General features: G+C 34.5%; 2 protein-coding genes across 2 annotated transcripts; both read right to left on the reverse strand.

The window, feature by feature from the left end:
- Window positions 1-6,137: 6,137 nt before the first annotated feature.
- On the reverse strand, window positions 6,138-7,139 carry LOC110107432 (agamous-like MADS-box protein AGL80). Its single transcript, XM_020837697.2, has one exon. The coding sequence runs from the start codon at window positions 7,107-7,109 to the stop codon at window positions 6,138-6,140; it is 972 nt and encodes a 323-aa protein (XP_020693356.2). The 5' UTR covers window positions 7,110-7,139.
- Window positions 7,140-8,416: 1,277 nt separating this feature from the next.
- Window positions 8,417-13,943, reverse strand: LOC110107413. Its single transcript, XM_020837677.2, has 8 exons — window positions 13,940-13,943; window positions 13,418-13,697; window positions 13,260-13,337; window positions 12,979-13,089; window positions 12,724-12,789; window positions 12,165-12,230; window positions 9,616-9,675; window positions 8,417-8,823 (listed from the first exon to the last, which is right to left on the reverse strand). Exons 2-8 carry the CDS (start codon window positions 13,667-13,669, stop codon window positions 8,629-8,631), a joined length of 828 nt encoding a protein of 275 aa, XP_020693336.1. The 5' UTR covers window positions 13,670-13,697; window positions 13,940-13,943; the 3' UTR covers window positions 8,417-8,628.
- Window positions 13,944-14,480: the final 537 nt, after the last annotated feature.

The raw sequence follows: 14,480 nt of genomic DNA on the forward strand, positions 1-14,480 counted from the left end.
AATGATTAATTATGATTGGCAATACTAATTATAATTAATCATTATTATTATTTTTTTATGTATTTATAATTAATTATTAATTATAATTAATATTAATTAATTATTAATTATAATTTATTTTTAATTAGTTATAATTATTAATTATAATTATAATAAATTTTTAATTATAATTGTTTAAATAATTATGAGTAATTATTTATAACTATATAATTTTGATTATAACTAATTATTATTAATTAATTATAATTAGTTAATTAATTATAAATAAAATAAGTAATTATGGTTATTTGCTCTCACCTTGATCCACGTGCCAACACCGACAACCCCGTTAAGGTACGAATTTTTCTAAAACTTAGATTCTCGCTCTCGAAGTTAGCGGCGGACCGGAAAACCACTCATGCACGCCTTTGTTTCGCGTGGTGGGATGGGACCCCGGTCCGACGCCTACGACGGGGCAAGTAATCACCTTAACTCAAACCCTACTTCAATGTTCGTGGTAGACCGGAAAATCATCTCATGCACGCCTTTGTTGTGCGTGGTGGGATGGAACCCCGGTGCGGCACCTACGGCGAAACAGGGTCACTCATAAGTACCCCTGAGCGGGGGGAAAGCAAACTGCCTTTTTAAAAAAAAAATCTTTTTAAAACCCCATGCACGCCTTTGTTGGCATGGTGGATGAAAAACAAAAATCACCGCTGCGGTGCCTCACAAACATCAATCGTGCAAGTCTTTGTTGACGTGGCGGGTAGGCAGCCTCTTGGTTTTTTCCCCTAAACTGGGGAGACTCCGGGAGGCTGTCAAAATTTTGTCCAAAAGGATAAGGACTTGGAACAATTTAGGATTTGTGGACTTGAATGAAATGGACATAAATGAACTTAAATTCAAATAAATTTGAAAGTATAAAATTCAAACTTACATTTGATTTGAAAATCAAATGAGAAGAACAAAGAACTTGAACATGATCTTGGACATTTGAACTCAAGCAAGTTGGACCATATGGAGGAAGGATTTGAACAAAAGAAGGAGACCTATTTGAACTCGAATGAGTTGAACAATGAACTTGGTACAAGAAGTCTTAATTTGGACTTGAACAATAGAACAAAGAGCTTGAACTCAAATGAGCTCAATAAGAGATTCATGAACCTAGACTTGAATCAAGTGATGAAGGCTTGCAAGCTTTTTTAGACTTCAATTTGGTTTGAACCAAATATAAGAACTTGGACTACAGAAAATATTGATTTGAGCATCAAGTGGACCAAATCTCAAGCTTGAAGAGATGAATAAAGATTTGATGTAAACTTGATTAGAATGATCATTGAATGATGATTTTGCACCAAAATCTCTCCTAAAATGAAAACACAATAAAAAAAGAGAGGAATTTCATTTGAACATTGAATTTTGAAATTATCATCGAGATGTAAATGGATATATGTGGGACTCATGAATCAATTGATTTATAAGATATTATCCATTCATATGAATAGGAGATTTGTGTTGAACACAATGTTAAACAATTGATACAAAATGTGCTGAAATTGTCATCCACATATAAGTCCCTCGTAGACTAAAAGCTGTGTTCAAAGGAAATGAAGGTCGTGTGATCTCTAGTATCATTCACTCAAGAATGATAGCAAAGGTTCATACAAATTGATTGGCTTGAACAAATCTACAAAAAGCATGCCACGAGTGTCGGGGTGTTCATACAGTCCATTATAACATAAGGAAGAACGAATGCTTCTAACACCTACAAGAGATTTTGACTCACCAAAGTGGACGTAGTAATACCTTGTAGTTCAAATGTAAGCGAGAACTATGAATCTATTACAAACAGATGCATTGAACACAGCAAGCAAAGAAAATCAAAGGGAAGATATAGTTTGGCTGCAAGTGAATTATACAAAATCCCTAACAGTTAAATTTCCTACCAATGATGATAGTTGATGTGCAAATTTATGTTGATCATGCAAGCAAAGGCCAGTGGAATACAATAAATACAAACTCCTTCAAGTTGTTGTAGAAGACCCTTCATATACACAATACACTATCTACAGACAAATATATATAAGAACTGTGATAAATGTGAAGGCTCATATATAACATCAAAAGATCTGCAATACATACAAGCTCTTTACAAAGACAGATGTACGTGCCACATGCTACTTATGGGCAGATGCAGAAAGACTTCAGTAAATGCAGTATCTTGAAGTCAATTTCAATCTGTGAAGGAATACATCTAGCTACCTACTTATAACAGTGACGGATGTACTATATGAGCTAAAAACCACAACAAAGTGCATGAAGAATACGACAGATACAAGCTCCCACGAGCTTCTATTGGAGCCCCGCTATGAATTTTGCATACTATCTATGAACGAATGCAAAAAAACTATAATGAATGCAAGTATCAATAAACCGAAAAATAGGAGATTAGTTAGTGCACTACAATCCAATTGCAGAAAGCAATATGTAGTGCACGACAGTCTATCTATACAAAAAAGCAGACAACTCAATCTAGAAGCTGCTACAAAACGCCACCGGATCCGCAACTTCTATGCAAGAGGATCAAAGGCATTTACAAATACTTTAAATTACCCTTGCACGTGCACTATAGTTTGTATACACATAGGTACACAATAGGTAAATGCAATGAAAACCTGCATGGACCCCGGTGAGCATGTTATTGGTACACACGTGACGTCTAGGGATACTGTGTGGGCCGACAAGTGAATTCAAGTTCGAAACCGATCATTCTATACGGGTCAATAGAAGTCGACAGAGTTCGAACCAACAAATAAATATACAGTTGTGGTGACCGTCATATTTGTCTTAAAACATTCATATTAGGCCTTCAAGGCCTATGACAATGAGAATTCACTATCAAGGGCATAAAGCCTACAAAGCCCGATCCTCTGTCGATAGTCAGACAGAGTCGATAAGGTTCAAGCTACAAATGAAAATGCCCCAAACACCTGCATGGGCCTCGGCGAGCATGTTATTGGTACACATGTGATGTCTAGGGATGCTGCGCGGGTCAATAAGTGAATTCAAGTTCGAACTCGATCATTATATACGGATCAATAGAAGTAGGCAGGGTTCGAACCTTTAAATAAATACCTAGTTGTGGCGACCAGTGTATTTGTTTTAATACATTCATATTAGTCCTTCAAGGCCTATAATCAAGAGAATTAACTAATAAAGGCATAAAACCCAATGAAACCTAATCCTCTGTCGACCAGTAGACAAAGTCGACAAGGTTCAATCCAGAAAATGGAAATGCCCCCAAACACTCCGATGATAGCCGTGTTTAATACAAATCTCAATCGGAGGGATCCATTCTAAACATTTCAAATGTCTTTCAAACTCCACCCAAATACTCACAAAAATCCAAAATTCCAAAAATCCAAAATCCAAAGATATTTAAATTTGAAATTCAACTATCAAACACTCAAAGCAAAATCCATCCACCCTCCGCAATAGTTTGCCGGGGTGGACAAATCAAAAACTACTTCAGCTCACGAAGAGCTAATGTCTAGTCGAAAATATCACTAGGATCCATTCTCAAACAATCTCCGGCCAGTAAGGACGTGGTACGCGTCCTCTAACCGATAGTTTCGCCGCCAAATGGCACTGCAGGTAAACGGTTATGACCCAGGGCCCTCTGAACCGAGTGGTTTTACCGCCAAATGGCACCACGAAATACCGGTTATTGCCAGCACCGTTACGTTCCTTATTGGCATCAAATCCTTGAGATATGAATCAATATGATATAATTGATAGGGCACAAAGCCCTCTGTTAGCTAATATGGATTTAAATTTGTCCCCTTAGTCAAATACCCATCCCAGGTTTACAAGGTCCCCTTAGACGAAGCAACCCATGGCTGCCGACAAGGATCCTTCTGTCAGGTTGGGTCGACTACCTCCTCTAACTAAGTAGACCAGAGACCACGATTGCCCGAGATGACCAAATCATGGGATCTTGATCGGATCCATCATCCATTCCCCCACCATCCGCTTTAAGTGAAAGATGGTGAAATTTCTTATTTTAAATATCAAACCCTTCAATTCCCAACCATTTTCCAAACATCCAAATCATCAACTCCCCAAATATTTCAACCCAAATTTCCAAATATCCAAACTTTTCAAATACCTAAACCCATTTATGCTACTATATGCCAGATAACACGTATATTCTACGTATCTGATTGACGACTAACCTTAATCGAAAATTCTCTCTCATTATTGGGAGGGGTAATTAACTATAGGGGCTTGCGCCTATAGGAAACCAGAACTCAGATCATAAAGTTCTCACAAAATGAGGGCGAAATCTCTGGGTAGTGTCTTATCTACAAACCCATCTGACTTCTAAAATTTACCCCGGAACTTATTCCGTTAAAACTCCCTCGCCAAATAAAAGAAAAGCGAGCGGGGAGGCCGGGGCCGAATTTTCGGAGCCCACATTTAGTAACTTAAATTAGTAAAATTTAAATAGTTAAATTTGATCTATTCATATTTTATGATTGTTTTCATATAGTACAAAGTTTAATTATGCTGCCTAATTTAATTCTAAAAATTAAGCAATCGAATCAAGATTAATTATAATTGATGATCGTATAAGGGTTTAGGTTGAGCTCAAATTTAGTCAAATCGAGTCAAGCATTCGCCTAATTGAGCTAAGCACATTTAATTCTTATTAAGATGAGCTAAACTTCAGCTCATACTTAGATCATTAGCAAAATTTTAGGCTTGGGGTCATTTAAAAAGCTCAAACTTGACTAAATTTTTTTAGTTTTAAAAAGAAAAATTAGATTTTTAAGAGTTTTTACCTTTAATACACAAATAAAATAATAGAAGTATCTTGGACTCAAAGTTGATTATGCTAATCCTAATACACATATCTTCTTGAAAACTCCATCATTGATCTGATTTTTAATATATTTCAAGAAATCTATTCCCAAAAGACCTACGTCTTCTTCAAAAAGCATATATAGAACATGGTAATTTATTTTGAATATCTTTTTTGCAACGATAAACTTAAACAAAAACCTTGAGGTATAATCAGTGATATTCGCCACACCACAGCAGCTTTGATTAATGATTTCAAGATTTCTTTGACACGCTTTTGCCATTAAAAATGAAATTCTAACTTTATGTTCACAATACTTTTATTATTTCCCAAAAGATCTACGTCTTCTTCAAAAAGCAATATGAGTTTATTATTTCCATAAAGTAGCACATAGGGATCCCTTGAACCAACATAGGTAGTAATCAGTACAAAGCAGCAACAAAACAAGTGTAATTAGTGGCTTTGGTAAAGTGCCGATTACTGTAGCTGCAACCAACAGGAAGCTAATATTCATTTTTTGCTGTAGTAAAAAGTTGCTGTTATGGATTATTGGGAAGAGATTTCTAATTAAATTTATTAATAATGCATTTCGAAAGATCATAAAAAAGTTTTGGGAAGAGATTTCTTATTAAATTTATTAAAGAATACAAGTATTTAAATAGGCAATTATCCTACAATAATATGCATTTTGATCCAACAATCAAACTTTCGGGATATTGATACCCCTTAATAGATAATGGAATCACATATTTTCAAAATCAAATGTCTCCTTTATAAAATTATCTATGTAGTATGGTACATTTATCATGAAAGTATGAACTATGAAGATTATTTGGGATGTCAAGTGGAACATCAATGAAGTCCTTGGTAATTGCAAACTTTCAGTGACATTGGCGATCAATCTTTATCTCTAATCCATTTCTAAATCTAACCCAATAAGTAAGAAAATGAATCAAAGATGTTGTCTAACGCCTCAAGCCTAATTTTTACACCAAGCTGGCAAAAATGAAGCATTTGTTGTTGTCAATGATGATCATCTTTTATTTAACATATTGGATGCTAAGCCATAATTATATCCTTCGATTTACTATAGGAGAAAAAATCACAAAAGTTGCATTGAATTAGTATGTTAACATTCTAATAGAACCATCATTTACACTAAATCATCAAAGATTTATTATTTATTGTCTTGGAAAACCTAAAGCATTCAGTTTATACAATAGATTTGCATAAAAGAAGAAAAAAGAAAAAGAAAAAAAAAAAAAGGACATCAACAAAGCTGTAGAAGCTGAATTCATAATTCGGTCTCATAATCCAGAAGAAGGTTGTCACACCAACTCAAGCACTCATAGTTGCTCCACAAAGGGGAGTCAAAAGGCAGCAGGGAAGCTGGTGCATCCTCTCTATTGAAATCAGCATCACGATGAGGGGGAGTAGATTTGGAAAGTGGAGACGGTTGTTCCTGATCAGAAAGTGATAGGGAAATTGAAAGGGGTTGTTCATGAGGAGAAAGAAATAGGGGAACTAGCAGAGGTTGCTCATGAGGAAGAAGAGAATGGGAAAATAGTGAAGCTTGCTCGTGTGGATGAAAATCCTGCTGCAGAGGTTTATTGAAATCATGCCGAGGAAAAAGATCTTGGGCAAATGGAGAAGGCTGTACATGAAGAGGAAGAAATTGGGCAAAAGGAGAAAGTTTTTGATGAGGGAAAAGTTCCGGTTGCAGTGGAATCTCGAAATCAGCAGTAATATGAGGAGGAAGACATCCGGGAAATGAAAAAGATTGTTGGCGACGGTGAAGATCCTGGATCTGTTGCAAAGCCTTGGAAGCCTCGTACTGCGCCTGAAGTCGCTCTGCTTCCTCTTGACGTTGACGTTGGAGGAACTCTAGCCTCTCGCGCACCTCTTGTAATTTGATTTCCATGGCTGCTTTATCTTCATGGAACGAAGACAAAGAAAGCGAAGCAGGCGTCGTTCTCTGCGAGATTTGCTGTTCTGTGATGCCATTTCCTTCATGATCGCAACTGCAGATCTTCTTCATCCTAAAGCTGAGAAAACGTTCCCTGATACGGCTGAATTCGATTGTGTCCTCCGGCCAGAGCTCTAAGGTGTTCAGTTCTGGGGAAAACGAAGCCAGAAGAACATCGACGCCGCAGAGGACCGAGAGCTCATTGGCCTTCTTCTTTAACCCTTTCATCCTCGTCGTGTAGGTTTTGATCCGAGTGCGAAAGTTCTCTTGATAAATGAGCTTAAGCTTTGCACGTCCCATGGCGATTTCCTTTTCTCTACAGCAGCGGCGGAGCAGAGCAAGCAGAAGAATTTGAGAGAAGTTCGCTTGAGCTTGTGCGGTATTTATGGGTCATAACGGAAACTTTTTAAAATTTAGGATAACACGTGCGATATTTCCTTTTATAATTTCATCATGATATAATAAGAATTTAAAATAAATAAATAATATAAAATAATTATAATATAATATATAAACAAACAATTTTTTTCTATTAATTTTCACATTATTAAATAATATTTAGAGTAAATTTTAATAGCAATAAGCTTTAAATAACAAATAAGAATGATTAATCTTCAAATAAACACATTAATAGATCTTGATCTCTCTCATATAAACATGACCCTCTCATTACAAGGGGTTATTATTCCCACAAAGAATAGTTATCTAGGTCATTGTTATAAATCACTTAGAAGTGCATTGACTTGATGCACCGGCTACAACTTTTTATTAAAATGATTATTTAGAAAAATAATTTTTCTGAAAGCTATTGTAGAAATTAACTTTTTTATTGTCACATACTTCCTAAAGAGATAATAAATTAAGATATAAATCAAATAATTCAAGCTATACATTAAAAAAAAATTAAAATTAAATTAAATCTTTAAAATTCAATAATGATTCCCAAAATATTGACACATTCAAAATGCATAATCCATCAAGTGAAAAAATTTTGTTGAAACCAAAAAGCCAATTGTTAGAAAATTAGAATGAACATCCCTAATTTAAGGCAAATATTTCCCTTTTTTTTTCAACTTTTGAATTGCTTTTAAGGCAAATATTTCCCTTATTTCATCCGGAATGAATTTTAGTTTTTTATGGATTCTAATCCAAGCAGTTAAATTAGAACTTTCCCTAACAAAAGAAATACAGAAACCTGAAATTGACTAATACCATTAATGGCATTTCAATGTCTTTACTCATCGACAACAATATGAAAATAAACAAAATATTTTAAACAAACGCAATATCAGAATGAGCAGGGAGAACGAGTTACTCCATTGGTCTCTTAATTCACCACTATTTATGCAATCCACACTACGCATTAAAAAACTGCAAGATCGTTAGCAACAGAAAACAAGCAACTTTCATACAGAACGGACAGAAATGCTATTAACAGTTGAAAAGGCTCCTCTGTCTTATTCTACTAACCATATAGCTAAGTAGCGAATCAGCATTAAGTAAAAAACTCATGGTAAAAAACCTGATTGCTTCTAGAAATAAATTATGCAGGTCAATCAGTAATATGCATGCATGGGTGCTGTTGGGCCATAAGGCAGGGTTGCACGTAAGCAAAGGAAAAAAACTTTTACTCGAAAACAATACTGTTCCTTATGTCTAAATCGAATATTTCATTGAAAGAGCATCAAGTGCGAAGGAAAACCATAGCTACGTCAACATCAAGCATGCAGCTCAAGCGAACCAGAAAAAGTCGATAACTACGATGTATAAGGCTATGAAATGGCCTAAAAAAAATCTTATTGTACGCAAAATTTGATCATCACTGGCAGGAATTGGAACAAGGGTTCAAGCTAGTCTGAAGAATAGCGTAGGCAGAATCCATGGGCACAATGGCGAAGCCTTTGTGTTCGAGCAGCTCATTGGCCACCTGTGGGTTTGACTTCAGAAGATGTCCAACCATTTCCTCAAGAGGTTCAAAGCATGCCTGAGGATGGAGTAAGTAGTGACCAAAACCCTACCAAAAAAAAAGGCTTCATCATTCTTAAAATTCTCACAGCTGTAGAAAATATTAAATATAATGATGAAAAAAACATCATTTATCTGTTAAGAGCATAGATCTAAACAGAGTAACACTGACCTAAAAAATAGATTATCTAAGACAATTACAATTAATTACAAGTGTAATGTACGTAATCCTTCAATGACACCACGTCTGCAATATGATGATGATTTTGGAAATCAGTAAAGGAACAATAATAAGCAATTAATGCTTGCAATTTCACTTTGGGCTTATTCAATTGCTATAATTTAGAAAATATGTTTCCGAAAAAATGTAAAAATTGGCTAGCTAACTCTATCATTTCGTAGAATGTAAATATAAATTAGCATTGGCCTTACATTCTAAAAATAGAATTATTCTATTTTCATGCGCAAAATGATTAAAAACTAAATGATCATGTTTTTAAAACATGCTTTGTATCTGCAAGAAATGCCCCATAAGGATAACATCATAATAATTAGCTTATGGCATAATCTCATATTAAAGAATAAATAGAATATAGTTGGATAAGACAGCATCCTATAAACACAATTACCTTAGGTAGAACAAAAGGATACAAAAAAACCAGTGCTGAATAGTTGTTCAGCTATAGTGAAGGAAAGAAACAAAGCACTAACTTAACAGCTTACAGCAATAGAATGTTTCATAAATGATACGGTAATAAAATAATTAACAGAACAAAGTCAAAAAAAGTATATTATACAATAAATACACAGACTTAAGAATGGGAATGGGGACATAAAGCACCTCAATATCAACAAAAGAATGAGCCGAGGCTTCACCATTCAATCTGGTTTGACTCAATACCTGCCATTTGACCTGAATTAGAATTAAAGCATAGCCTCATAACAGCAAAGAGAAAACATTTCAGATACAGATTACATGTTGCTTGATAGAGTTATTTTCTTTCAACAAATTATCCAACATCCTTTTCCATCTGATTGATAGAATACGTGCATAAAGAGGATTAAAAAAAAAGAGAGAGAAAAGATGGATGAAAAGAATGAACGCCAGAAATGAAGTAACGAGTACATCAAGCGCACAAAGTGCATGATCATTAAGCTAACTAACGTGGCAATTCTATCAACAGTGAGTGTGAAGATTGCATCGTATGTTTGAATTTTGATAAAAATACAAAAAATATATATTAAATTGCTGGTTAATCTGCAATTAGTTAAGAGGAAGAGCTCAATTAAATTTGCAATGAACGTTAGAGTTGTAAATCAACCTTTATATTTGCTAATAGCCAACTTTTGACGGATAATTGAATTGAGCTCAACTTGCTTTCTATTCAACTGTTGAGCTCGATAACGCTTAGAATCACCCACAAACATACACAATGAAAGAGTGGTGTGTAACATTCTCATTTAAACACTAATAGAAGCCTTTCATCACTCTTTTATCAAAGAAAGCTTATCCTTAGAATAATAGATTTAAGCATAGTAAAATCAAATTAGAATGTAATATCAATTTCACTAGAATATCTACTTATTTGAATCAATTTATTCAGAATATTTCATTTTTTGGGGCTAATTGATTTGTTGAAAAATGAATGAAGGATAAAAAGAATGCACTACAAAAGGAAATTTGAGTGTTTGATATGATGAAAAAAGAATGCAATGTAAAATTTTAGTAAATTCCTTTTTCACTCCCTAGTTCGTCTTTTAAGTATTATAAACGAGTTCAGTTTTCCCAAAAAAAAAAATTTCCCGCAAGCAAACTATGTTATCGCTGCCTGATGCCACTGACCAACGTCGACCACCACCCAACTTTCAATCGTTGTGATAGGAAGTGCTTGCAGAATTTTAGGTAAAGTCTTGGCTGAAATATGATTTTAGCAATGTCAAAAAACCAATGACAAGAAAACTAGGAATAAAACACACAAGAATATTTTTTATTGAAAGTTTTATGAAAGAAAAGACAAGATACAAGTGGATCTTCAATTGAAGAGGAAGATCCAGCTTGCCCGAATCTCTAGCAACAAGCTAGAGCCCAAACACCCTAAGAACAATCTAAATTCAGCAAACAACACATCCCCTTAACCCTAGGAAAACCCTCCCCCAAATCTTTCATCTTCAGTTAGGAAACCTTTCCTAATTAATCCCCTCTAAATCAATCCCCAAATCAGCCCCTAAATATGCTATTTTCAATTAGGAAACATATCCTAATTAATCTCCTTTGATTAAGAAACTTCCTAAACAACTCCCTCTTGATTAGAAAACTTCATAATTCCCTCCCAATCAAATTGGTCAATCCATCATGTCGCTACCCTCCAACTATCAGCCTCTTGCCAACCATCGACCATCATCGTCGCTCACTACCACTAACCATCGGCTATCGCAACCAACCATCGCAGTTGCTCACCGCCAACTATTGCTACCATTGATAGTAGATGCCAACCGTCAACGACCACCGCCACTAGGAGTGGCTGCCTACAGCGAATACTGGCCACCCTCAACCGCTTTTACCTACCACCACCATCATTTTACTTTACGTTACATTCATTTTACGTCAAGCCAATAAAAAAAAGGCATTCCTTTTACCCTAGACAAAACAACTTCAAACACTTCAAATACGCTAGATTTCTTTTACATTACATTCTTTGGTTTTTTTTTTTTTTTCAACAAACCAAACAACTCCCAAGTCTAGATGAAATACGTATTAGACTTGATGACTTATGAATAGGGCTTTAAGACATATAATGGAGGCTTGATTAGTGTTAGAAATACTTTTAGAGTGACAAAAATTATCGCCGTAAAAACAGATTATAAAAACTAAAAAGGAGATTGAAGATATCAAGCTAGAAATTTCATGCTAAAGAGCTCATAGTAATACATGTTTTTTAGGAAAATATTCTCTTAATTTTGAAATCATATATCCACATGGCATAAAATTTTTTTAAAGAGCCACCCATTATATCAATAAACTTATGGTAACTAACAAAACAATTGATTCATTGCAAAGATGAATGGTATCTCTTAATTAGTAATGTCATCATCTTTCGCTCTAAATTGATACTATCTATGTTTAAATACCACTCGAGTATAGGAAACAATATCTATTGCTCTGATTTAACTTTATTAGAATTCCCAATCCCATCAAGTATCAATCGCAGACACATACTTATGTACAAGTTTTTAATGTATGACAACCATTTTGATGAATTCTTGGACATTTAAAAGGACACGCCTTGTACAACAAAATGAAAACCATCAGCAGCTCGGCAACACTAAAAATTGTAATACAATTTTTCTAAGATTGATTTCAATTATACAAATGCATTAAATGTCACTTACCTTTAGCCGAAGTTTCAAATACTTGATATAATCTATGACATTATCTAGCATAGATGTCTGATTACCCTGTAAACAGGCAGAAAGAAACAACAACAAAAAATTAGATTGGCATAAACAAAACTGAATGTACAAAGAGACGTTAACATCGAAATGACTTATTTTGAGAAACAAAACTTCTTAGTCATTGAAATAGAATAAACTTGGTACTTTGCATGACATATATCTATATCAGAAGAGTTTTCAGCCCACAAAGAGCTTTTTTTCAACATAACCACGAAAATTTGAAGTCAGGTATTTGATTCAAATTTAATCAGGATTAGTTATATTGTTGTCGAATTTGCCTGGAGATGAATGGAAAAAAGACTAATAAAAAAAAACTTACAAGACATCTATCTCAAAGTAAGTCAAATTGCAGTAAAACTCATCCAAATAACATTTGGGTTAGATTAGCTGACTAAAATTATTTCCATCTTTAACAAAGAAATTAATTGTGAACCACATAGAACATTTAATATCTATTTTATATACTATTGGAATCTACTGGCGATAGTTAACTTACCGTTTCAGAACATGGTAGAGCATTTTTCAAGGCCTTAAATGCTTCGGCAACCTTAGCTCTATATATCTGCCATCGTTAAACCATGGACAAATTTTCTAAGCATTTTAGTAAGGGAATAAAACAAAGCAAAGCTAATACGGCTCCAATAAATAGCCAGGGACTAGCCTATCTGCGCTAATGTTGGTAAGGAATGACTTTGTATTAGAAACAGTAGAATTGCACCAACCTCCCAAAACACATAAGAAAGTTTCTCACCCGACTACTTATAGCTTTAGAAGGTCTGTCTTTTTTTGTTTCCATGGTTTCTTCAGCTTGCTGAGCGACGCTTGAACAATGTTTTGACTTCGGCTTCTTCAAAACACCAATCTTCAAAGGGGAACCAATTCTTAAAATGACATGGAATAAGTGTAGCACATTCCGCACAAAATCAAAATGAAATATAATCATGAAATAGATGAGAAACAGCATAAGATCAAAGTTACTTCTCCGTATAGCAAAATAAGTAACTAAAAAGCAAACTATTAATGGGAACATACTTTTGCAGGTTCTTCATAATCAATATCTTTGGAAATGTTTGCTTGTTCTTCATGAGTATTTGGCAATGGTAATCCAATCTGTATTTAAAAGGTTCCAAATGTTTAAATTCCAGGTTCTACGTGTGACATTACAGTAGAATATAGATATCATACATTACCCTTGAATGTGAGAAATCCTCCAAACCTTCAACTTTTGTAGCAGGACATAGATAGTTCGATGAACTGTTCAATGCTTGAGTATCAAGAGGATTAACTCTAGGCATTAACTGATTCACTCTTGAAGCACCAGTATCAATGAAGGATGCCATCTTCATGTAATTCCAATTAGAACTTTCAGTATCCAACGGTGAGTAAGGTGCTTGTAGCCCAGGATGCAAGTTAACTAGAGGAGATGCACTCCTATCTAGCATTTCACCAGAAGTAGTAGAAAGTAGCGGCCTTGGATTGAACAGAAAAATATCATGATAAGGAACATTAGCATCAGAACAAAATGTTTGCAGAAAATTAAATTGATAGAAGCTATTTTGAACAATAGCATGATTTTAATGCCAGTTTTCTGATGAAACCTCCTCGGATCCTTTAATGTCTAACCGCCACCTTTTCTTCTCACATATTTAAGTGCATACAAGCTTCATATTTGAGGATATTTACCAAAAAAGGTTCTTCAAATTTAAGTTCACGCATCAAATATTCTCATTCATAATAATAGCAGATAAATGAAAATTTTAGATGTAAGTTAATTGAAAGAAATAATACAATAAGATGGCTTCTAGCAACTATCAATAAACAAGACCATATTTTCTAATTATGTGCAAAAATAAAAGCTAAAAAATGTTCCTTTAGCATTACAATGTTCATTGAAAGCTACTAGTCTTCAAATGAAATAAATGATGCTCTCTTGCAACTTTTGCAGTGATGCTACTCGTTACATAACTTTGCATTGCAAGAAAAAGAAGCTAAATAAAAAATGAATATTGTGGCTCTAAAAATTCGCACATCAGCCTCTCTGGGCCTTCTTATCGACAATGAGAGTTTTGAAGAGATTTAGGTTTTGGGGAAAACTTTCAGAAGATAGATTAGATTTTAGATAAGATACTAGCTATAAATTTCATCCCCATTTTGCAAGGACTTTATGATATGAGGTTTAGTTTATCATAGGCGTGAACCCCTATGGTTAATTATCCCTCCCGATAACAAGAGAGAACTTTCGATTAAGGCTAG

This window comes from Dendrobium catenatum, unplaced genomic scaffold (genome assembly GCF_001605985.2).
Source record: "Dendrobium catenatum unplaced genomic scaffold, ASM160598v2 fragScaff_scaffold_853, whole genome shotgun sequence".
Classification (NCBI taxonomy): domain Eukaryota; kingdom Viridiplantae; phylum Streptophyta; class Magnoliopsida; order Asparagales; family Orchidaceae; genus Dendrobium; species Dendrobium catenatum.

Coding starts and splice junctions, on each gene's coding strand:
- LOC110107432 (XM_020837697.2), bottom strand. CDS start 7,109: ATGGGACGTGCAAAGCTTAAGCTCATTTATCAAGAGAACTTTCGCACT.
- LOC110107413 (XM_020837677.2), bottom strand. CDS start 13,669: ATGCTAGATAGGAGTGCATCTCCTCTAGTTAACTTGCATCCTGGGCTA. Junction 12,790..12,978: donor CTAAAGCTATAAGTAGTCGG/GTGAGAAACTTT, acceptor TAACGATGGCAG/ATATATAGAGCTAAGGTTGC. Junction 9,676..12,164: donor ATTTGAAACTTCGGCTAAAG/GTAAGTGACATT, acceptor GTCAAATGGCAG/GTATTGAGTCAAACCAGATT.